The 22810-nt window shown below is 62.0% G+C and overlaps 2 protein-coding genes across 10 annotated transcripts; both read left to right on the plus strand.

Annotated features, from left to right (window-relative positions):
- Nucleotides 1-2717: 2717 nt before the first annotated feature.
- On the plus strand, nucleotides 2718-4303 carry CRIP1 (cysteine rich protein 1). Of its 2 annotated transcripts, XM_025392119.1 has the most exons (5): nucleotides 2718-2840; nucleotides 3684-3778; nucleotides 3849-3906; nucleotides 3984-4029; nucleotides 4177-4303. In XM_025392119.1, the coding sequence occupies exons 1-4, from the start codon at nucleotides 2801-2803 to the stop codon at nucleotides 4022-4024; spliced, it is 234 nt and encodes a 77-aa protein (XP_025247904.1). In that variant the 5' UTR covers nucleotides 2718-2800; the 3' UTR covers nucleotides 4025-4029; nucleotides 4177-4303. The 2 variants fall into 2 exon arrangements, with proteins under 2 accessions (XP_025247904.1, XP_025247903.1); XM_025392118.1 differs by lacking the exon at nucleotides 2718-2840 and having other exon boundaries at nucleotides 3702-3906; nucleotides 4177-4296.
- Nucleotides 4304-6581: 2278 nt separating this feature from the next.
- TEDC1 (tubulin epsilon and delta complex 1) lies at nucleotides 6582-14925 on the plus strand. Of its 8 annotated transcripts, XM_025392080.1 has the most exons (10): nucleotides 6668-6708; nucleotides 6793-7017; nucleotides 7116-7194; nucleotides 7586-7788; nucleotides 8062-8217; nucleotides 9325-9423; nucleotides 11694-11891; nucleotides 13074-13160; nucleotides 13492-13671; nucleotides 14314-14925. In XM_025392080.1, the coding sequence occupies exons 2-10, from the start codon at nucleotides 6877-6879 to the stop codon at nucleotides 14641-14643; spliced, it is 1473 nt and encodes a 490-aa protein (XP_025247865.1). In that variant the 5' UTR covers nucleotides 6668-6708; nucleotides 6793-6876; the 3' UTR covers nucleotides 14644-14925. The 8 variants fall into 8 exon arrangements, with proteins under 8 accessions (XP_025247871.1, XP_025247870.1, XP_025247865.1 ...); XM_025392082.1 differs by lacking the exon at nucleotides 11694-11891; XM_025392079.1 differs by lacking the exon at nucleotides 6668-6708 and having other exon boundaries at nucleotides 6778-7017.
- The last annotated feature ends 7885 nt before the right edge of the window (nucleotides 14926-22810 follow it).

Genomic DNA, 22810 nt, shown 5'->3' on the forward strand with positions numbered 1-22810 from the left:
GAAGCTGGCAGGACCCCGACCTGCGCAGATGGGTGTGGGCCTTGGGGGTGGGATGGCCTGAACATGGAGTGTGGGTGGAGAAAGGAACTGGAAGCTGGGGTCCTGCAGCTGATGAGGGGCCCCCACCCCCAGAGCACAGGGTGGATGGGGAGCGCAGGAGAAAGGGGGTTTGAGGGGCACATCAGTCTGTGGCTGAAGTTTAGGGAGGGTTCCAGGGATTGTGACTGTGTGTGTCTCTGTGTTATCTCTGTGTCAGTGAGTGTGTGCCTGTATCTCTGCATGTGTCTGTGTGTATCTGTGTTTGTAAGTGTGGGTGTCTGAGTTGAGTATCTGGAAAAACTGCTGTGAGCCAACACAGAAGGCACGGCCCCACAGGGAGGGCATCCTGCCTCCCACCCCACCCGTGACCATGGCGACAGGAAGCAACAGCAGGGAAGGCCAGGAATGGACTCATCACCCTGGTTTTCAAGGAGGGGCTCCCCCATTGGCAGGGTGGGTTGGAGTCCAGAGTGTGGGGGAAGGGACCATCCCTGGGGGGGTGGGTAGAGGGGAGGACAAGGACTGGGTCATTGTCCCCATCTGCCCTGGCTAATGTCCCTACATGAGCTGCAAGTCACTGGGCGAGGAGCTGGGATGGGCTGGGGGCGGGGGCTTTACAGAAACATGGGCGGCCAACTGCGAGAGGGATCGCACACACACTCGCGGGGACCCCAGAGACCCCCGATGGACACGCCCACACACAGGTATGTCCGCAGGCACCCGGCACACACGTGTGCATCAGGCACTTGCCCTGCACCTCTGCACCCGGAGCACATCATCCTAGTGGGGGTGTGGACAGTGGTGCTGGGCACCCTGGGGCTTGTGGGCAGCGCACACCCCAGGGGAAGTGCAGTGACAGAGCCCCCGGCCTCCCCAAGACTGTCTGGGTTCCCCTGGTCTCTCCCTCTGCCTGTCTGCAGGTTTGTCCCACGGCGCCCCACACTCAGTGGAGATGGCAGGTGGGCCCAGACCTGAGAGTGGGTTTCAAGGTTCATGGGCTGGAGACTGGGGGTTCCAAGGTTGCAGGACAGGAGTGCACCCCTGCTCTGGAAACCTTACCTCTGAGGGGTCTCAGAACAGGGGATGGGGAGGGCTCCGATGGGCCCCTGTAGAATGTCCTATCAGACCCCAGGACTTAGCCCAGTCAGGGACAGAACTGTGGCCTTAGGGGCGCCAGGAGGAGGGCAAGCAGGATGTGCCCTTGGGCTGGGTGTGCTGGTGTGGGGCTCTCTGAAGTGTGGCCTCCGTGCCGTCTGGCCTTGGCTGTCCTACAGCCCTGCTGCCCCTGCCCTCTCCCCAAGCTGGGGGCCTGGTGGCAAACAGGGCAGGGCAGGTGGTTTCTCTTCCTCTCAGTGCAGGCCTCGAGGTGCTGACAGTGGGGCGCTGGGCTTCAGGGAAGGTGAGGTTGGGATCACAGGTGCAGTTAGGGCTAAGTGCCCTTCAGGGGTAGGCCAGCAGCTCCTGGGGCCTGGGACGATGGTTTACAGCACCCCTGGCAGGGACAGGGCCGGCACAGGCCCAGTGGAGATCGAGGGCAGATAAGGACACTGGTTAACATGGCTGACAGGAGGGATGGTGGGTGGGGAGGAAGGGCAGGACGGCCCTTGTGCTGTGGGAGCTTGGGCACAGGCTCCACGAAGCACGGAGGTGAAGGGCCTGCAGGGAGAGGGCTCCCCTGCCCAGCGAGAGGAAAGGGGGCTGACAGTGACCCGGGCCCCCTTCCTGAGGCTGGCCGGTCAGCTGGAGGGCTGACCCCAAAGCCTGAGGACAGCGCAGCCCCCTCGGCCCTCCTGAATCTCGGGGACAGGTGAGGCGGGCCAGCCTCCGCCTGGCACCGGGGACCATCCTCCGCCTCAACTGAGCAGCGGACTTGGACCGCTTTGGCCTCCCTGGGCGCTTCCCGCAGAGATAAGGGCCCCTCCCTACGCCCGGCCCGAGCATCTCCGAGCCGGCCTGGGGGTGGCTGAACTTTCCTTTGCCGGCCGAAACCCCAGCCCCCGCAGCCGATCGGTCCTCAAGCTACAGCTCCCCTCGCTGGGAGTTTCCGCTGCGGTCCGACGGACCTTCCAGAGCAGCGGAGGTCAGCGGAGCTAGCAGAGGCGGGGACGTCCCTTGGGAGTGAGGGGACTGAGAGGGGCGGCCTCCTAACCCTGCGTGAGATGGAAGGCCAGAGTGGGTTCCTCGGTGGGGGGCAACAGCGGGGTCTCTCTGGCAATTGTCACCCGCCCTCCGTCCTGGGGAGGGCAGGATCAGTGCGCCGGCCGCTTTGCATCTCTTTGCATTTTAGTGGTGTTTGCTCCAGTCCTGGCCCGGACAGATATGGGGATCCGGCGGGTGCCGGCGGGGCAGGGCTGGGGGTGGGAGCGGCGCTTCCTGCTGCCGGGGAGCCTTTTGCCCGGGATCCTGGACCCGGGAGACATCACAGCGCTGGGTTAGGGGCGCGGTTTGAACTCGCCTAAGGAGCTGCACTCCCTCAGGAAGTCCCCATGGCCCCCTGCCCCCCGCGCGCCGTCCTCAGTCAGGTCTGGGTCCTGCCTGAAGGCGGGGGTGGACCAGATGATCTTTCTCGGGCCCTGGGCCTAGATTCGAGGTCCCCAGGGTCCAAGTCCTGGGTTCAGGGGGCGGGGCGCGAGGGGCGGGGTATCCAAGGGGCGGGGTCCCGGGGTCCCTCAAAGGCACGGACCGGGCCGGACCCTCCCAGTCCCGCGCCTGCAGCCCGTGCGCCCCAGCCGCTGCCGCCTGCACCGGACCCGGAGCCGCCATGCCCAAGTGCCCCAAGTGCAACAAGGAGGTGTACTTCGGTGAGCGCGCCCACCGGCCCCGCGAGGAGCAGCCGCTAAGGGGGCGACGGGGCTGGGGGCCTCTCAGGAGGACCGAGGGCGCTGGGTCCCCTGGGCGCCTCTCCGGGGCACACGCCTCAGCCTGGCCCGCCGCCTGCCCCGGGATGAGGGTGGGGACCCCTGTGTCCGAGGGCTCTGGCGATCTCTGTCTGTTCGCGGTCTTGCTGCGCTCGGCGGGCTATCTCTGACTCAGAGCCTCCCCGTCTCTGGGTCCTACGGTCTCTTCCGTCTCTTCTCGGACGCGCCCTGGGTGGGGGACCCGCAGGGCTGGGCCGCGCCTCTCAGCGCTAAGTAGAAACAGACGCGGAAACCGACGCCCGGGGCGCGATCCCGGGCGCTCTCCTTCCTGCCCCGCGCGCGCACGCCCCCAGGGGAGGGAGGAAGTGGGAAGTCACCCCAGTCCCCGCCAAGAAGTGCTCTCGCAGGCTCCACCCTTGCCACCGCAGAGGCCCGGGGCTGAAAGCCAACAGAGAGGCCCAGGCCCTGCTGACCTAAGCCGCAACCCCTGACCCTCGGCCCCGCCCTCCAGCCCCACCCAGCCGTCAGGAGCAAGACTCCAGGCCGCACCCGCAAGTGCCCCGGGGACCAGCGACCCCGCGCTTTGTTTGGTTGTATTGGCTCTGGAGATTGGAGATGTCCCCCTCATGGCGGTGCTGAGACCTTAGGGTGGGCTGCCAGGCTGGGTGGATACAGCCCAAGTGCACAGGACCCTGGGCAGAGCTGGCTGCAAGAGGCGGGTACGCCAGTGGTGGGCGGGCACCGCGTCCTGCAGCGTCTCACCGGGGCCTGTCTGTGCGTCTGCAGCCGAGAGGGTGACCTCTCTGGGCAAGGACTGGCATCGGCCTTGCCTGAAGTGCGAGAAATGTGGGAAGACGCTGACCTCTGGGGGCCACGCTGAGGTAGGTGGGACCTACCCTGGTGGCAGGGGCCACGGGTGATGGCACCCTCTCACGGCCCTTCTCCTTGCAGCACGAAGGCAAACCCTACTGCAACCACCCCTGCTATGCAGCCATGTTTGGGCCTAAAGGTATGCTCCCTTCGTCCCCGCCCCACCCCACTGCCTCCTCCACCCCAACCTGTTGACTTTTTCCACCTTCTCTGCAGGCTTTGGGCGGGGTGGAGCTGAGAGCCACACTTTCAAGTAAACCTGGTAGGTAGTACCCCACCCCCCATCCTGGCCCCTAGTTCCACCCTCAGGATGGGGATGCCCCCTCCCAGGGAGGCCTGACCACTCGTGGGGCCCAAGGGGAGGCCGTGGACGCTGCACTCACGTTTGTGCCTGTCTCTCTTTGCACAGGTGGTGGAGACCCCATCCTTGGCTGCTTGCTGGGCCACTGTCCAGGCAAATGCCAGGACTTGCCCCCAGATGCCCAGAGCTCCCTTGTAACCCCTAATGCCCTCAATAAACCGTAACACTTGGAAAACCTGTGTGTGCGTGCACGTGTGTGCTGGGGCATGCCAAGGGAGCTGCAGCGGGGCTCTGGCTGCAGGCTGTCACCGGCGCCTGCCCTTCTGCTGCCTATTGCCCTCGCCAGGGGGCTGTTCCAGGGTCTCATAGGCCAGGGCTCCCTGTGCAGGGTGAGTCCAGGCCACCCTAGACAGCCCGCACCCAGCCCTGGCACTCTGAGTTCACCTCTGCAACTCCCAGACCCTCAGAAGTGCCCCTGAGCCCTCCTGGCCTTATGGGAGTGGGGAGAGCGGCTCTGCAGGACCCCAGCCAAAGGCTCAGCAGGCTGAGAGGCCTGGAGGCGGGTGGGACTGGCCTCCGGTCAGCGGGTGAATCAGCTCATACTGGCTCCCTTTCTGAGAGGTACTGGGGGAGTCGTGGGGACTCCTGGCCTTCCTCCTTTTCACCCCCCCAACCCTGTCCTCATTCCTCACCCCTCCAGGCCAGGCCCAGCTTCTGCAGGGGCCTGATGAGGCACCACTGCCCCACGTGTGTCCTCATCTGCCATCTACCCTGAGCCCAGGGACTTACCCAGTGGCCTGGCGTCCAGTGGGGAACTTGAGTACTGGCCGTGCACAGGGGCTGGGGGGCCTTCTGGAAACCCTTGCTAACCTCAGCCAGCCGCTGCTGACTGGCCACCTTCAGAGACCCCCCTTCCCCACACTGGCCACTTAGATTCCGGCCTTGGTAGAAGGCCATCCCTCCAGATAGGCACTGACTTAGGGCTGTGGTGGGTGTGCTGCAGGCTCAGCTGACAGGTGCTGTGGGGGCAGTCTAGGGCGGCCCGCAGGGTGGGGTGTGTGGGGGTGATTGGGGGATTCCTGGAATTCCAAGAGCTGGGAGCCACAGCACTTTTGATGGGATGGGGGCAGGGGAGGGGAGGGCGCTGGGGGTGCTGAGGTGAGGCTGGTTTCTGGTTGGACGGTGGTGGATGGAGCTGAGGGAACTGAGATCTTTGAGACTCAGCGACACCTGGTGCAGAGAAAAATCCGCAAGCTCGAGGGTTGGGAGAGCGCTGAACAAGGCCGCAGAGGTGCTCCGCCATCTCCCCCACGCTTCCTGCCAACTTCCTGTGGCGCCGCGGTTCCCCACCCCCTGCTCCCATCCCCCTGGCTCCCGCCCCACTGTAGCTCGGCAGGTGCAGTAAGTGCTCCGAGGAGGAGGCCCCTTAGCTTCAAGGAACCCGTGTGGGCGGGGTGAGGAGCGTAGCCTTCCTACTGGCGCCATGAAGGAGGTCGCGGTGCGCCGGAGGGAAGGAGGCTGCGGGCGGGGAAGGACGGGGGTGGGCGGGGAGGGAGAGGAGGGGCTTGCTCGGGTGGGGGCCCCGAGGCGGGGCCGGGAGGGCTGCCTGGAGGAGGAGGTCGGGGGCGAAAGAGGCCGGGGAGGGAGGTGGGGCCGGGACCTCTCCGGCTGCGCCTCGCGTGGGCGCGGCCAGCCAAGGCTGGGGGTCCAGGGAGGACTGAGTTTCCCTCCCCTGCGCCTTCGCCGCCGTCCTCGCAGCCCCGAGAGGTGCAGGTGCATCGCGGGAACAGCCCCGGTGACGCGCGACCCGGGGTCTTCACGAATGCCCGGAGGCGCCGCTGGCCAGGAGTCAGCCCGACCTTCTATCCCCGCAGACAGCCCCGCGTTCTTCCCAGCCCGCGCCTTTTGGGGCCGCCCGTGCACGCGGGCCTGGCTCAGCGGCGACCGGGAAGCAGCTGCTTCCGTGCGTCGGCTTCCTCCGGGGCTGCTCCGTGGCGGCGGCAGAGAGAAGCGCTGCCGCGGGCGGGCGAGGACCAGGAGCACTGGAGGAGGCGGCTGCGGGCTCGGGCCGCGCGTTCGGGACCCGGGAGCTGCCCGGGACCTCGCGCCAGAAGCCAGGGGCCGGCCGCGCTGGGATCTTCACTGTGCGGCGCGGCGGGCTCTGGGCGCCTCCTGGCGCCCCGGCCGGGAAGGTGGCGCGATGGGGCGGGGCTCGTCAGCTCCGGCTGCGTGCGCAGCCCCACGGGGCGCCTTCCGGAGTCTGCGCGCTCCCGCCCGGCGGTTGCTAGGTTGCCAGGGGCGTGAGGCGCTGATGGGTGGGGCCTGAGCGAGACGGGGTGTCGGGTGTCGTGACGATTGAGCCGGCAAGGGCGGACTCCGTGGAGTTCGACTGCCCTGCCAGGAGCCCGGAAGTGGGTCCGCACGAAACAGAATGGACTACACTCAAACTCCAGGGGAACCGTTCATTGGGCTTGGCCACGAAGGCGGGCCCTGCCGACGCAGTGGGTGGATACATGTCCGGCCAGCGCAGTGATTGGGCGCAGGTCCCAGCCGGCGCGGTGATTGGGCGCTGGACCAAGCCCGTGCCGTGATTGGACTCAGGTCCCAGCCGGCGCGGTGATTGGGCGCAGGTCCCAGCCGGCGCGGTGATTGGGCGCTGGACCAAGCCAGTGCCGTGATTGGACTCAGGTCCTAGCCGGCGCGGTGATTGGGTGGAAGTCCCAGCCGCGGCAGTAGACCCAGCCCATGCGGTGATTGGACGCAGGTCCCGGGCCGCGGCGGCCGCAGGAAGACGCTGGTGCTGGCTGCATGCGGAGGCGGCGGGTGGACCCTGCGGCTGGGGCCCGGGCCGGGGCCCTCCCTGAGGCCATCGCCGCTTTGAGTCGGTCGCTGCCCTCGGGACCCAGCCCCGAGATCTTCCGTCGCGCCAAGTTCGACCGTCCGGAAGCGGTGACGCTCGCGCGGAGGGCAGCCGGGCCGGGTGGGGTCCCGGGCCCTCGCAGGGAGTTGAGCCGGCTCCGCTGACCGCCCGCTTTTTATTTTCGCAGACCTCCGCGCTCTGGCAGCTCCTCTTCCGCGTGCTCTCCCCACTCCCTGCGGGCAACGCCTTGGCCTCGATCGCCCTGGGTAAGCCCCGCTCCTGGCCCCGCCTGCGCCGGTAAAGCCCCGCCTTCCCCAGTAAGTCCCGCCCCGACGGGCTCTAGCCCCCACCCAACCCGGTAACACTGACCCCGCCTGCCGCTCAAAGCTCCAGCTTCCCCAGTAAGCCGCGCCCCCTGACGGGCCCTAGCTCCACTCCCTTGGGTAGCACCGGCTTCTACTCGTACAAAGCCTTGGGGACGTCCCCATTGAGCTCTGGTCTCCTCATCTTGGTCTGAGTTCCAGCTTTCCCACCATCATCTCTTCTGAACTAGGTCTTGAGCTTCTGCTCGAGTGACCTGTGGGGATCTCTGGAGGGATCCAGGTGGTGTCACCTCCAGGCAGGTGGTCCCCCTAAGGTGGTGCTCTTCTGTCCTAGAGGTCCAAGCCCGGTTGGTGAAGTCAGCACTGTGCTCCCAGGGCTACCCGAGGCTGGCACTGGCACAACTACCTGAGGATGGCTCGCAGGGCAGCCGGGAGCTGCTGCTGGCTCTGTCCTGGCTCTTGGCCCGAGGACCTGTGCCTGAGCAGATGCTGGCCCAGACCCGAGTGCCTCTGGGTGACGAGATGACTGTGTGCCAGGTCCGTGTGGGTGAGGGTAAGCCAAGCCAGCTCTGGTCTCAACTCCTGGGGTCAGAGCAAGGGCAGGCCTGGGACAGTCCTCTCTGTGTCTGCTTTGCCCCTCCGGGCAGTTCTATGAGGGGTTACCCAGCTGCCTGGCTGAAAGCACGGAGATTCCCTGTGCAAGGAGCACCCATTGTTCTTGGCTGTGCCTCCACTCCCATCTCCATCCTGGTCCTTCCTTGGGGGTAGGGTGGGGTGGAAGCAGGGCCTGACCCTTATACTCCTCTCCAGTGTGAGGCCCTGGCCAGCCTTGGCCCACCTGCACCCCACATGGAAGCAGAGGGTCCTGTGGATGTCCGCCATGTGCAGTGGTTGATGGGAAAGCTGCGGTTCCGGTGGCGCCAGCTGGTGTCCAGTCAGCAGGAGCAGTGCGCCCTCCTGAGCAAGGTAGAGCTGGCACAGGGCTTCCACCCAGGGGCTGCGTCCTGTGCTGCAAGCCACTAGCTGCCAGTCCCTACAGCCTGTCCTATGAGGCCCGGCACAGGCTTTTGACTGGATGTGGGCCTTCCTGCCCTGGGCTTACCCAGAGCCTGATCCCGTGGTTCCAGGTGGTCCTTGCAGGGGTCCAGGGTAGGATGGGGTGGGCAGGGTTGGGCAGGGAACCCAGTGGGGTGGGCAGTGGTGGGCAGAAACTGGTGTCAGAGAGCTCACAGAATTTGTCTTCTTGTTCCCAAAAGTCACCAGTGGCCTTCCAGCTCTGTGTTGCTAAACAGTGGGATGGGCTCTGTGCCATGAAAGCCACTGCTTCCTGGGCACTGGAGGGGAGGAGGGCAGCCCCTGCTCCCACCACATCCTAGTGGGGGCTGACGTGTGGGGTGGGCAGCTCCTGTGGGTCCCTGAAGGTGGTAGGGGCTGGCTCAGGGGCACAGGTACCCAGCAGCATGTGCACTGTGCGGCCAGGGCTGACAGGTGGGTCTGTGGCTCCCACCAGTGCGGGGCTCCTTGGAGACCCCCCATTCCCACCCTTGCAGAGGGTCTGTTGCTCAGCTGGCCTTTCCAGGGACCTCTCACCGCATCAGGTTTGGCCTTGACACCAGCTGCTCCGCTTACGTGCCTACCTGTGACTCTCTGTGTCACCTTCCAGCCTCCCTTTGCTGGGGAGCCCTCCCCATTCCCCTAGATCCAAGCAATCGTTCATGTTCACACTGAGTCTGGCTGAACTGCTGTGCCTGTCCAGAGGCTGTTCCCCTGACGCTGCTGGGGAAGCCAGGGCAACCTACTCCAATCTTGCTCCTGCCTGGGAGCTGGGCGGGGTGGGGAGGCCATCAGTGAGATTGCCTGGCGCCCCCATTCAGCAGGCCCCAGCGGTGCTGATGGTTGTTCTGCACCCAGCCCAGCCCCGCCAACCTCAGGCAAGAAGTGGCTTTCTCCGAGCCCTCTCTTGTTATCTGTGAGGTGGGCTCTGACGGCCGACCTCCCTGGAGTGGTGAAGACTCAGTGTTGGGGGAGGTGCTTGACTCCCACTCAGCCCGGGGTCTGCACTGCCTATTTCAGATTCACCTGTACACACGCGGCTGCCACAGCGACCAGAACCTTGGCCATCTGTCTGTCACTGAAGCGGAGATGCTCAGGGACCCAGAGGGAGGCCAGAAGGTGAGGGCTGGCAAGTTGCTTCCAGAATGGGCTTGGGCGGGCGGTGGGGAGTGGCAGTGGGGAGCGGCAGTGGGGGCACCACCCAAGGTGGGAGCGGCCTGTGGGGGGCGTGGCAGCTCTTGGGCCTCCCGAGGTGGGTGTCTGTGCATGTCCGCCACTGGTTATTGTCAGACTGTGTGACTGACAGATTCTCTGGGCCTCTCCTAGCCTCATGGGCCACTAATCCTTCCCTTCCACAAATCGAGATGTGGCATGGGCGGGGGCCCGGGATGCAGGAGCCTGGGTTGCACTGGCAGCTGGCTGAGGGCAGGCTGTTGGGATAAAGGAACACGGACCTCAGGTGTGAGCTGGTGGTGTTGGCGTCTCAAGCGGGTCTCACCTGGTGTGTCAGGGGGCACCTAGGGGTGTGGGGGGCTAGCCCACACAGCACAGGGCTGACTGGGAGGGGACAACTACCCTTCAGAGCCCAAGGCCAGGCCCACATGGGGTGTGCTGGGCCGAGCCTGCCAAGCTGGAGCCAGCTGCATAGGCCCTGGAGACTTGCAGGCCCCGTTCTGCTTGCTACACTGGGACCACCCAGGGGGCACAGCACTTTCTAGGCAGGCCTGCCCCAGGTGACGGGGTCTCTGTGGTCCCGGGCAGATCCTGGGCCTTGGATAGCACAGACCTGGAGGAAAGCTTGGCTCTGAACCCCAGGTGGCCATGTGACCTTGGGCAGACAGCGTCCTGCTGTGACTGGGGCTACTGGAGCACTAACCAAAATGTCAGGGTTGATCTAGCCCCAGGCATCTTCGCCAGGGATGGCCGCTTCCTCTCACCCTGCTGCTGGCCTTCCATCCGCATCTTTCTTTCTGGGGGTCTGCCCGCCCATCATCACTGGCTTCTTTGTCTTATCTGGTTTATTTTCAGGAGAAAGAGCAGGGCTGGCTGCCACTCTTTTTATTTATTTATTTATTTATTTATTTATTTATTTTTTTTTTTTTGAGACGGAGTCTCGCGCTGTGTCACCCAGGCTGGAGTGCAGTGGCGCGATCTCGGCTCACTGCAAGCTCCGCCTCCCAGGTTCAGGCCATTCTCCTGCCTCAGCCTCCGAGTAGCTGGGACTACAGGCGCCCGCCACCACGCCCGGCTAGTTTTTTGTATTTTTAGTAGAGACGGGGTTTCACCATGTTAGCCAGGATGGTCTCGATCTCCTGACCTCGTGATCCGCCCGCCTCGGCCTCCCAAAGTGCTGGGATTACAAGCTTGAGCCACCACGCCCGGCCTTTTTATTTATTTTATTTATTTGAGACAGAGTCTTGCTCTGTCACCTAGACACAGTGGCACAGTCTCGGCTCACTGCAACCTCCGTTTCCTGGGTTTAAGCGATTTTCCTATCTCAACTTTCTGAGTAGCTGGGACTACAGGCACCTACCACCACATCTGGCTAGTTTTTTTGTATTTTTAGTAGAGACGGGGTTTTGCCACGTTGGCCAGGCTGATCTCGAACTGCTGACCTCTGGTGATCCACCTGCCTCGACCTCCCAGAGTGCTGGGATTATAGGCGTGAGCCATGCACTTAGGCTGGGCTCTGTGCTGTCCTGAGTGATGGGCTGACACTGCCCTGCTGCTCCAGATGCATATGGCCGGGCAGGAGGGCAGAGGCTCAGGGCTGGTGTGATTTCTTCCAGGCCCAGTCCCCCTTCTCTGCCTCTTTCCTCTCCAACCCCAGAGACTTGGCCCCTGTACCTCATCCCAGGCCTGCCCAGGGGGATCCAGGGGTCAGAGGCGGATGGCCTGGCTCCTGGCCCCTAGTCTTGTGTCTGCTGGGGCTTCCTGTTCGTGGCAAGGGCCCGTGGGTTCCAGCTCTGCAGCCCAAGTCTGCGGGATTGCATGCCTCACTTGTGGGCTCACAGGGCCCAGCCCCTGATTCCTGCCTGGCCGCTGGTACCAGCTGGGCCTGTGTCCCTGGCTGAAGCCGGGCTGGCGCCCACCCAGTCGGCCTGCACTGGCGTTGGTGGTGCTGAGGCAGCATCTGGGCGTCCTGGTCTGCCCTTGCCCTACCTGTCTTGTAGAGGCGGCTCAGCGAAGCCCAGGCTTCTGGCCCCTGGGACCCCTGGGTTGGGGAGGAGCAGAGGCTGCCCTAGCCCCAGCCTGCTCCTGCCCGGTGCGTCTGTGGGACCACTCTCTGTGGTGGGCTGGGGGGCCTGGAAGTGAGGCCCCGCCCTCTCCCGGAGGCTGCATGTGGCACTGGCCAGGGGGACTGGGACCATGCCCAGCTTCCTTCCAAGGTTTCTGGAGCGGGAGCCGCCCAAAACCTGGACCTGGCCTACCCAAAGGGCCTGCACTTCTCCTGCACTCCTGGGATGGGTCCCAGAACCTTCTGGAATGATCTGTGGCTGGTACCACGCCTGTTGCCGGGTGACTGGGCAGCTCCCTTGGATCCTGGTGGGGCCTCAGCCTGCAGCCTCCTCTCCCCTCTTAGGGTGGTAAGTGGAGGGAGGCTGGCAGGGCAGTGGAGACCACAGGACTTGGGGGTGGGTGGAAGGGGGCATGTTTGCCCCTCCTCTCCTGCCTGCTCCCGCCCCGGCCCTTCTTGGGAACTGCGGTAATTGCCTTCTGTTAGGTATGTTTAAGTGACTGTCCCCAAGGTAGAGGTCTTTGCTCTTCTCGTGGCCTACCTGGGTGGGCAGGTGGGCTGCAGCCCCTGGCACCAGCCTTTTCCAGCTCCCACGCCGCCCACAGACTTGCCTGTCCTCATATTCTCTGACCATGGGCCTGCCTGCCTCTGCTCTGCTCCGCCCCAGGTGGGCTGGGTTGGGCCTGGTGTTCAGGGCCGTCCCTATCTGCCCCCAGCCCACTGCTGGAGGCCCAGGCTCCTGCAGCCTGCTCCACACGCTGGGTTCCCGGGGGAAGCAGGGGTGGAGTGGGGCAGGATTCAGGGGTAGAGGGCCTGTCCCTAGCAGGGGTCCCCTGCCCCAGGGCCTGAGGTCACTGGTACAGATAGCCCATGAGTGAACCTGGGAGGCCTTCTGTGTGTGGGCAGAGCAGCTGCTATGTCCAGCCGCCTGTCTGTGGGCAGGTATCTTTGTGCAGGGCCATGGGGCAGGCAGGGCGGGGTCTCCTGGCCCTGCCTGACCCTTCACTTGGGAATGTCAGGTGTTGCTCAGCTCTGCCTTTTCTGCCACCTGGGTCACCAGGCAGACTTAGGGGAGTCCCTGAAGTTACAGGGCATGGGTTTTCCCTGCCCGAGAGCCTGGCTTGCTCCTTAGTTTGGCGCCTCCCTGTCCTCCTGCAGTCCCCGGATACAGCCCCCATTCAGTGAGGGCTGTGGGGCAGAGGTCTAGGCTTGAGAGGCACCTGTTGGACTGGCAGTGGGGCTGGTGTGGGGGACAACGGGTGTCCTCAGAGGGGAGGGCCAGCTCTTGCCTGGCAGGCAGGGCCTGGCCATGCATTGGATGGGGGCTGCCCTGTGCTGCAGAAAGGACAGGTGGGCTGTGGCGTCTGCACCACACCAGGGTGCCTTGCTCATCACTCTGGCCAGAGAACCTGGGTGCAGGCAGGGGAGAGCTGCAGGGGCAGGGTGTTGGCGCTGGGTCCAGCTGTCCATCCGACTGTCTGTCCACGGGGTCCTGTGTGAGGTTCTAGCCCAGCTGCCATTTGCCTTCCAGCTGCTGCGGACTCTGGAGCGTGAGAGCCGGCGCCTGGAGGCTGTCTTGGCGTGGCGGCGCGCAGAGCCGGTCTTCTGGCAGTGGATGGTGAGGAAGCCTATGCACCCCTGCCCTGGCATCCCTTCCCGCAGCAGCCCCCAGGTGGGGAGTTGGGGATCTTCCTGTTTTCCAGACAGGAAGAGGGGCTTTTAGGGAGGCCACAGACCTAGCATAGGCTCTTTCTAGGATTTCCACTCACCTTCAGGGGAGGCCCACCGCTGCCCCCGTCCTCGGCTCCACGGCCTTCTAGAGTGTGGCCTTTATGCCTCTCTGGACGTCATGGCTGCTGAGATGGTGGCATCCAGCCCGCTGTGGAACCCGCCCTCTGTCCCTCTGTCCCCTTGGCTTGGTGCACGCTGTCTCACTTGGGTCTCTGTAGGACACAGTCCTGGGCACCTGTACCCCGGAGGCACCTGCTGCAGCTTCACAGCCCACCTTCCTGCCCTGGGTCCCTGAGTGCGGGGATGGCGAGTTGGAGCTGGTAGTGCGGGAGCTGCAGACCCTGGAGGAGGAGCTGCGGGAGGCTGTGGAGCGCAGGCGGGTGGCCTGGGAGGCCAAGGTGAGTGCCAGCCTCGCTCTGGGCACTGGCCCAGCCCCACCTTCGGGGAACCGCAGACCTGAGGGCGCTTTGGACTTGTTGAATCCTACAGTTGCATCTGATTAAGCATGGCAGGCGACACACTTACAGGCATGCACTCTGAGGGAGCGGGAGGGCAGTTGGCGAGGAGCTGCAGCTGCTGCGAGACGGCCCCGCCCCTCCTGCTGGAGATCTGTTCTCTGATTCTTTGCATGAGGGAGGGAAGCCCGTGCTGTGTGGGTCCTGCTGCTCCCATGCCTCTGCCACATGTGCATTCACAGGGTGGTGGCCACTTCTCCACACCTGCCTGGGACCCGTCTGACCTGCTGGTGGCCACCTGGGTTTCCACCCCAAACACAGAGCCGCCCTCTTACCTGTTGCACAGGTTCATGGCTGTGAACACAGGGCTGCGTTGGCTCCACCTATTTTCTTTTTCTGAGGAATTTTAACATAAATTGCCAGCATGATTTTCCCCTTAAAATCTTCAGTAAGCCTCTCTGAAGAGCATGGGTGTTTCCTGCATGCCTGCGGCGCCCTCATCCCTGAGTCAGCCCAGGGGATGCCGAGGGGGCCTGAGGCTAGTGTCCTGGGGGGACAGAGCCACTGCCATTGTCTCCCACGCAGGCTCGAGGCTGTGGACGGGGGCCAGAGTGGAGTGCCACGCGGCGGGCCTCTCGGGAGACTGTGGAAAAGGAGCTGGGAGCTCTGCAGCGGTGCTGGGAGCAAGACAGTGGCCCAGCCCCGGCCCATGGGCCACACCGATTGGTGAGACGAGAAGATGGGGCAGCAGGCGACCGGGACCTGCGGGCAGCTGAGCTGATCAGGACACTGAGGAGCCAGGAGGCCTGCCTGGAGGCGGTGCTACGTCAACTACAGGGACAGTGTCGGCAGGAACTGGCTAGGCTAGCGGGAGCCCTGCCTGGCCTCATCTGGATCCTGCCACCTGGACGCTGAGGGCCTGTGGACGGGCCCTCATGTGGGAAGCCTGCCCTGGCCCAGCCTGGCTGGGTCCTGGAGGAGCAGATTCCAAGGCCAGGTGGCCACAGGGACGATGCAGATACAGAGCCCACATCACATGCTCAGTCCAGGGGCTGGGGCTGGGCTGACTCTTGCTAGAGCCCAGGCCCGTGGCCAGCAGCACTGGGGACAGGAATGGCCGATCCCCTGAGGAGGTCGTGACAGGCCTGGCCTGGTGGTCTGGAGGGAACTCGGAAATAAATTGTAGTGGCTTTCCTGTGGGGCGAGGCTGCCGGCCCTCCCTCTGCCACCCTTTCAGGTTTCCCTGTTTGGGGCTGGGAGTGTGGAGGAGCCCCTGGGCCGTGGTGGCCAGTGTAGGGCTGGCCAGGTGCTGGAGGACATGCATTCCCTAGACCGGTGAGTGCCAGGCCCATGGGGAGGTGGCACAGGCCTCCCTGGAGTGGGATTGCCTTGGCCCTACCCCCCTTCATCAGGCTTCCACTGTGGGCCCAGCCCTGGGCTGGGAGCACAGCCGCCCCCCCTCCGGCCATGGCTGTGCCTGGTGGGTACGCCGGATGGGAGCCTGGGGCTCTGCTCCTTCCTGGGAGGTGGTGCTCCGGGTGGGGAGGCACGGCTCGGACAGAGGGGCTTTGTTCCAGAGGCTGCCCAGCAAGCTCAGCTCTGCCCTGACAAAGAAGCATCTGTGTCCGGGGGACAAGCCCCAGCCTGGCGGAAGGAGGCTCAGCCTCACAGCACCCCCAACCCCCCAACCAGCAGGCACAGGTGGCCCTGAGGCTCCAACCCTGCCTGCCTTGCTGGGCTCCCCTCTCTTCTGGGGCTGTCGGACTCTGACCTGAGGTGGGCAGACGGGCTTGTGGGACCACCTCCAGGCTCCTGCCAACCCTGCCCCGAGGCCACGTCCGTTCGCCCTGCCAGAACATGCTCTCACCGGACCTTTCCCGTCTGCCTGGGGCCTGTGCCTGAGCGACGGCGCACACCTCGGGCGCCAGCTCCAGTCTCAGCCTGTCTGGGCCTCCTTGGTCCCGTGGGTGGACATGCCTGGGCCACCTGCCTCCCCATTCCCATGCACGGACCCCAGGAGCACCGGCAGGACCTGGCCATGGCCCGCAGGGCCTCCCTTTCAGGAGCATCTCTCTGATCCTCTCATGCCGCTGGGCTCCTGTGGGCTGCCAGGCCTTGTGCAAATGCTCCCTGCCTGCTCCACCCTCCGGCCCCTCCGCTAGCTCCTCCTAAGGGCTCCTGCCATCTCCACCTGTTGATTCCAGCTCTGTTCCAGGCTCTCAGACCTCAGCCTTCCTCCGCTTGCAGCCCCTGAAGGTCCCCAGTGCTCTCAGCCACCCTCGACTGCCGGACAGGGCTCTTCTTGTGCTGGGAGCAAGTCCACTTGAAGCCCTGCTTTTTATAAACTACCACAGAACCGGGCTCTCACTGGCCTTGGGGACTTGAGTTTTACGAACGCAAAAGCAGGCTTGTCATGGGGTTGTCACCACTCAATATGATGCGTGAATTCAGGGCAGTCCAAGTCCCGGGTGTGTGTGTGCCCGTGATGCTGACGGTGGAGAGGGCCTGAGAGGCCAGGGCCCGCGGGAGGGCTCCCCGTGCACCCACCCAGGCTTGCTGTGGTGCTGCCTGTCATGATGGCGCAGGGATGGGACCCTGGCCTTCAGCTCTAGCTGTTACCACACATGGAGTGGCTTGAGTCGCCTGAAGTCACAGCCTCTTGTTCTGTTGGTCCGGGGTTGCCAGTCCACAGGGTTAAAGCTGGATGGGCAAGCAGGGCAGTGTGCCCCCAGCTCAGAGCAGGCATGGAGGTCTTCACAACACTGCTTCTCTGACACTCTCCTGCCTCCCTCCCCTGCCTTCAGGAGCCCATTATCCTCAAGTCCCCCGTCCCTTCTGTCCCCATAGCCTTCCTGTTGTAAGGCCAGCTGTAGGCCTTTCCCTCTGCCGTGCGACCTGCCCCACACCCACGGAACACCCTGGAGGCCACAGCGCTGGCCTGGCCGGGGCAGCAGGGCCTTGCACCCTGGATGAGGCAGCGTCCGTCTAAGGACAGTGCAGTTTGCTTCCCAGGAAGACATGTAAAGATGCCCTCGCGGGAAACAGCAGAAGTTACCTGGCCCGTGAGACCAAGTACACTCACTGGAAAGTGCAATAAACTCAACAAAACTAGAAACTTCTTTTTTTAAAAAAAAACAGTCTTGCTTGTGTCGCCCAGGCTGGAGTACAATGGTACAATCTGGACTCACTGCAATCTCTGCCTCCCAGGTTCAAGCGATTCTCCTGCCTCAGTTGTGGCGGGCACCTGTAATCCCAGCCACAACGCCCACCTGATTTTTGTATTTTTGGTAGAGATGGGGTTTCACCATGTTGGTCAGGCTGGTCTCGAACTCCTGACCTCGTGATCCACCCGCCTCGGCCTCCCAAAGTGCTGGGATTACAGGCGTGAGCCACTGTGCCTGGCCTCTTTTTTTTTTTTTTGAGACAGGGTCTTGTTCTGTCACTCAGTGGCACAATCGTAGCTCACTGCAGCCTTGATCTCCCAGGATCAAGTGATCCTCCCACCTCAGCCTCCTGAGTAGCTGGGACTACAGGTGTGTGCCACCATGCCCAGCTAATTTTTGTATTTTCATTGTTTAAAGTAGACACGGTTTCACCGTGCTGCCCACGCTGGTCTCAAACTCCCGGGCTCACGTGATCTGCCTGCCTCTACCTCCCAAAGTGCTGGGATTACAGGCGTGAGCCACCGCGCCTGGCAGGAGAGAAGTGTTTCTGAGTGGCTCCTGTTATCTCGCGGGGACCCCGACAGCTCAGTCCACACGGCCCTTGTCTACCCCGTGTTCTTGTGCGTGGTTGTGGCTGGCGACTGTGAAGTCCTGTGCCTGGGCTCAGCCTCCAGCTGTGTGGCCCTGCGTGTGTGCCCGCACTGGCTCTGCAGCCACCCGTGTTCTGTGGCCCTGCGTGTGTGCCCGCACTGGCTCTGCAGCCACCCGTGTTCTGTGGCCCTGCGTGTGTGCCCGCACTGGCTCTGCAGCCATCCCTGTCCTCAAAGTGGTCGGAGGGTGTCCTGCACGGCCTCTCGCTGCCTGGCTTGCCTGTTCCTGCCTGGCTGTGCTGGGCTGGTCCCTCACTCATTCTACCTGGAGTCACGTGGTGCCTTATACGTGCCATTCTGAGGGGCCCCATGGCCATGTCCCGGAGGGAAGAGCAAACACCTTACAGGAAAGTACTTACTTTCCTCTATGAGGAGGACATGGCTGCCTGCTGGGGCTCAGCTGCGAGGGGGACACACGCTGAGGGTAGGCAGGGCCCAGGCTTCGTTCCCATCCGCTGGTGGGGAGGTTCTGGCTCAGAGGAGGTGCGTTCTGGCCCACTGGGGCACAGGATTGGCCACCGTCTTGGTTGTGGGTGTGATGTAAACAGCTGTGGTGGCTGGGCCCATGGTTGGTGGTTTGAGAGCTGGGCAGGCTGGGGTGGGCACTGCTGCTTGGTAGCCTGGCTCTGACCTGCTAACAATCTTGGCATCTTAGTGGGTGTCAGGTGGGCAGTTGGCTGCATGAACCTGGAATTTGGGGCTGGAGAATGGAATGTGAGAACCCAGGGTGTGGGTGGACTCAGCCGGGTGGGAGGGCAGGGCAGGGCCCCAGGGTGCGGTGAGCCCGGGGCTGGTGAGGGGCCTAAGACTGAGGCCTGAGCCTGGGCCCGCACAGTGATAGGAAGCACAGGCAGGGCAGAGGGGATGGAGGGGATGGCTGGCAAGTGGGGGTGCGGTCAAGTGGAGGGTCTTGGTGGCCGAGTAAAGACGGTGCTTCTGGATGGAGGAGTCATCACCTGTGTTGCTGAGGGACAGGGCCGGGGCTGAAGATCACACTTGGAGTGGGGGCTGCACACCTGACAGCGGGGATGAGGGGGCCGGGGAGGAGGACACGGGGGCTGTGCTCTCACCAGGTCTCCAGGGTCTTGCCATAAACTGCAGCAGAGACGTGGGATGCTGGCTGCAGGGGGTTTGGGCTGCAGCCTCCTAAATTTGGGGCCTGTGTCTTTTTTAAATGAGCCTAGAATTTGTTGTAATCAGGGAGGGTAACACACAGACGCAGGAAAGACTGTCCTGTCTTGTAGGAAGAAAGTTCTTTTATCCACAGAGTGGGGGCCACTCCACGGATCTGGGTGGTTGGGGCGGAGGAATGGGTAAGACGTCAGCATCAGAACTACAGAAAAAGACGCACTTAGTGCAGTGGTACGACAGCTACCATGACCCCAGCTAAGAAAAAAAAATATGGGCCTTGAAGTGGGGAACCCATGACTTGTCACACTGGTGGGGGGCACCAGGCTCGGAGAGGCACTGGGCTGGAGGGGGCACTGGGCTGGTGGGGGCGCCAGGCTGGAAAGGACACCCAGCTGGCGGTGTTGGGCTGGTGGGGGCGCTGGGCCTGTTGGGGCATCAGAGGGGACTGCCAGGCTTGAGGGGGCACTGGGTTGGTGGGGCGCTGGGGTGGAGGAGCTCTGGGCTGGTGGGGGCACCTGGCTGGAGGGAATGCTGGGCTGGTGGGTCCCCAGGGTGGTGGGGGGGGCACTGGGCTGGCAGACCCCTGGGCTGGTGGGGGCGCCTGACTGGAGGGGACGCCAGGCTGGTGAGGCCCTGGCATGAAGCTGGCGTTGTGATCAGAGTGTGCTCCAGTGACTTGGAAAGCAGACACACCGCTGCCAGCCCTGTAGTTTCAGGGAAGAGGGAGGAAAAGGCCTGGATATTACTGGCGAGGGCCGTATGCATCTGGCTCCATGTCACCCCTAGGAGATGGGCTGGAGCAAGGCCTTGCCAATGTGAGAGCAGAAACAAAGGGCAGTAGAGAGGGAGGGGGTTTGGGGCCTTGCCTGTGGGAAAAACCTGCTGCTCATGACTCCAGACTGCAGGCAGTCCAGCGGTGGGGAGACTGCAGGCAGTGCAGCGGTGGGGAGACTGCAGGCAGTGCAGCGGTGGGGAGACTGCAGCCCTTGCAGATCCAGAGTGTGTGGGAACTAGTGGAATGTGGCAGCCACTGCCAGCCCCTCCCTCCAGTCACTTCTTTGGGTCTGTTTGTGACAGCAGCTGGCATTATCCCAACTCAGGGGTTCCTGCACTTTCTCAGTTCATGGCACTCTTAGTGTCCCAGTGATTTTTTTACAGCACCCCTTGGTCAAAAGAAAAACCCAACAGTTCTGTTAGGGCCAAACGCCTTAAGTATTTATGTCCTAACAACTTAGTAGCAGTTTTTTGGGAAAAAAAAATGTCGTATAAATTGAAAAAAAAACCCGTTAACTTAAATATTAAAATAATTATAATTACTTACTTATAGCATGGTTGGGTCTTTTGGGGTCTGCACATTTTTGCAAACCTTAATTGGATTGGACATCATCTGGATTTTCTGATCCACATTAATTTTTGCCTGGTATCTGCTTTTGATCACAGCAACTGCTGTAAAACCAGCTTTGCAAAGAGACACCATCGCAAGACAGGTGCAACCCACTGCTGAAACTCTGGGCTCTCTCTCTTTTTTTTTTTTTTTTTTTGAGACGGAGTCTTGCTCTTGTCCTCCATGCTGGAGTGCAGTGGTGCAATCTCGGCTCACTGCAACCTTTACCTCCTGGGTTCAAAGGATTCTCTTGCCTCAGCCTCCCGAGTAGCTGGGACTACAGGTGTGGGCCACCATGCCCAGCTAATATTTGTGTGTGTGTGATTTTAGTAGAGACGAGATTTCACCATGTTGGCCAGGCTGTTCTCGAACTCCTGACCTCAGGTGATCTGTCCGCCTCGGCCTCTCGAAGTGCTGGGATTACAGGTGTGAGCCACTGCACCCGGCCTGGGCTCTCTTGAATTGTTCATGAGGTAACGGACGTGTTGTGTATCCCTGCATTTCCATCATAACTTATTTATTATTTATTTTGGAGACGGAGTCTTGCTCTATCGCCCAGGCTGGAGTGCAGTGGCTCCGATCTTGGCTCACTGCAAGCTCTGCCTCCTGGGTTCACACCATTCTCCTGCCTCAGCCTCCCTAGTAGCTGGGACTACAGGCGCCCACCACCACACCCTGCTAATTTTTTCTATGTTTTAGTAGAGACGGGGTTTCACCATGTTTGGCAGGATGGTCTCGATCTCCTGATCTCGTGATCCACCCGTCTTGGCCTCCCAAAGTGCTGGGATTACAGATGTGAGCCACCGTACCCAGCCTCCCTCAGAACTTTAAAATACTTTGTAGTGGCCCCGAAAACTCTTGATGGCACCCTGGGGTGACTCAGTTTGGGAACTCTAGCCCTAACTTTCCCATGATTTCTTTTTTTTGAGACAGAGTCTCACTCTGTTGCCCAGGCTGAACTGCAATGGTGCGATTTTGGCTCACTGCAACCTCTGCCTGCCAGGTTCAAGTGATTCTCCTGCCTCAGCCTCCCCAATAGCTGGGACTACAGGCACCTGCCACCATACCTGGCTAATTTTTGTATTTTTGTAGGGATGGGGTTTTGCCATGTTGGCCAGGCTGGTCTCAAACTCCTGATCCACCCGCCTCGGCCTCCCAAAGTGCTGGGATTACAGGCGTGAGCTGCCATGCCTGGCTTCATGATTTCTTTCCACTTAGTGTTGTGTTTTAAGCTCCATCCTCTAAGGTGCACCTGCAGCGACTCGCCGCTTCCAACTCCCGCACACATCCGGTGGGGAGCAACTAACCACCCACTCCCCACAGACGGGTACCAGGCTGTGCCCAGATCCCTACCACACAAAGGATGCAGCTCTCAGGTGGGCCCAAGGGATCAGGCCACAGAAAAGGAGGGCTCATGGTCCTTCCCTTGGTCGGGGGCGTGCCGTGACTCCCTGAGTGGCCTTTCTGGCTTGTACTCCTGTCCGGCTCCTACCTCCTGGGTCCCTGCCCTCCCTCCCTCAGCGTTTTCTAGAGTTTGCGGGTTTGCCAGCAGAGTGTCAGGTGTTCTCTGCGTCTGATTTCTGTCTCTCTGAGTATTGACTGAGCGTCTTTCACACACTTGCTTTGTTTCTGGGTTTCCGCTCCTGTGAACTGCCTGCTCATATCCTTTGATCGTTTCTCTTCTGGGACTGCTGTCTTTTCAAAACTGACTGGCAGAAACGCCTTGAAAACTCAAGATAGGAATCTCTCAATGGCTTTACACTCTATAAATAGCTTCTCCCATTCTGTCATCTGGTGAAAGATTTGCCCATGGTTGCCCAGAAAATTTTAACTTTTCTATAATCAAATTTTTTTTTTCCCACTTGGTTTTCACCTTAACATTTTGTGAAGATGAGCTCCCCTCTCCCAGTCCTCCTCCTCCCACTTTTCTTCTGTCACTTCTTCCTGTAACACTCAGGTCTTCGTTTCGTCCACTGTCCACCTCTGCAGGCGGTCTCATGTTGAATCCAGTTTTTCTCCACACGGCGAGCCACTTCCTAAGACCATCTCCTGGGAGCTCTGCTCTCCTCACAGTCCACGCTGTCACTGTCATCCACTTTGGCTCCCGTCCGTGCAGGGGTCTTGCCCTGACCTCCCTTTTGGTCCAGCATCAATACGACCTTCGTTATTACCCTGTGTGTCATCAGGGTTCAAGCAGAGGAGCTGAACTGGTGGGGGCTGTGACACATAGGAAGGGCGGGGTGCGTGTGAGGCTGGCATGGGAGAGGCTGTGATTGTCAGGGTTTGCCTTTGGCCGTCTTGCTGACGCACACCCAGCAACCCTGGTGACAGTGGGCGTGCTCGTTCTCCGTCTCAGAGGGCAGGCGTCTAAAGTTTGTCCATGAAGTATGACGCTTGCTGGGTGCTTTGGCTGCATAACTTTTTTTTTTTTTTTTTTTTTTGAGATAGGGTCTCCTGTTGCCTAGGCTGAAGTGCAGTGGCCCAATCACAGCTCACTACAGCCTCTGCCTCCCAGGCTCAAAGAATCTTCCCAACTCAGCCTCCTGAGTAGCCGGGACTACAGGTGTGCACCACCTCACCCAGCTAATTTTTGTATTTTTTCTAGAGACCAGGGGTCTCACCATGTTGCCAGGCTGGTCTCGAACTCCTGGGCTCAACTGGTCCTCTGGCCTCGGCGTCCCAAAGTACTGGGATTGTAGGCATGAGCTGCCGCGCCCAGCCAGTGCGTTTTGACTCTTTTTTTTTTTTTTTTC

This window comes from Theropithecus gelada, chromosome 7b, assembly GCF_003255815.1.
Source record: "Theropithecus gelada isolate Dixy chromosome 7b, Tgel_1.0, whole genome shotgun sequence".
NCBI classification, from domain to species: Eukaryota; Metazoa; Chordata; class Mammalia; order Primates; family Cercopithecidae; genus Theropithecus; species Theropithecus gelada.

Excerpts from the sequence above, each read along its gene's own strand:
- TEDC1 (XM_025392080.1), top strand. The coding sequence starts at position 6,877 with ATGCGGAGGCGGCGGGTGGACCCTGCGGCTGGGGCCCGGGCCGGGGCC. Across the intron at positions 7,018-7,115 it reads AGTTCGACCGTCCGGAAGCG|ACCTCCGCGCTCTGGCAGCT; the intron begins GTGACGCTCGCG and ends TTATTTTCGCAG. Across the intron at positions 11,892-13,073 it reads TCCTCTCCCCTCTTAGGGTG|CTGCTGCGGACTCTGGAGCG; the intron begins GTAAGTGGAGGG and ends TTTGCCTTCCAG.
- CRIP1 (XM_025392118.1), top strand. The coding sequence starts at position 3,817 with ATGGCACCCTCTCACGGCCCTTCTCCTTGCAGCACGAAGGCAAACCCT. Across the intron at positions 3,907-3,983 it reads AGCCATGTTTGGGCCTAAAG|GCTTTGGGCGGGGTGGAGCT; the intron begins GTATGCTCCCTT and ends CCTTCTCTGCAG. Across the intron at positions 4,030-4,176 it reads CACACTTTCAAGTAAACCTG|GTGGTGGAGACCCCATCCTT; the intron begins GTAGGTAGTACC and ends CTCTTTGCACAG.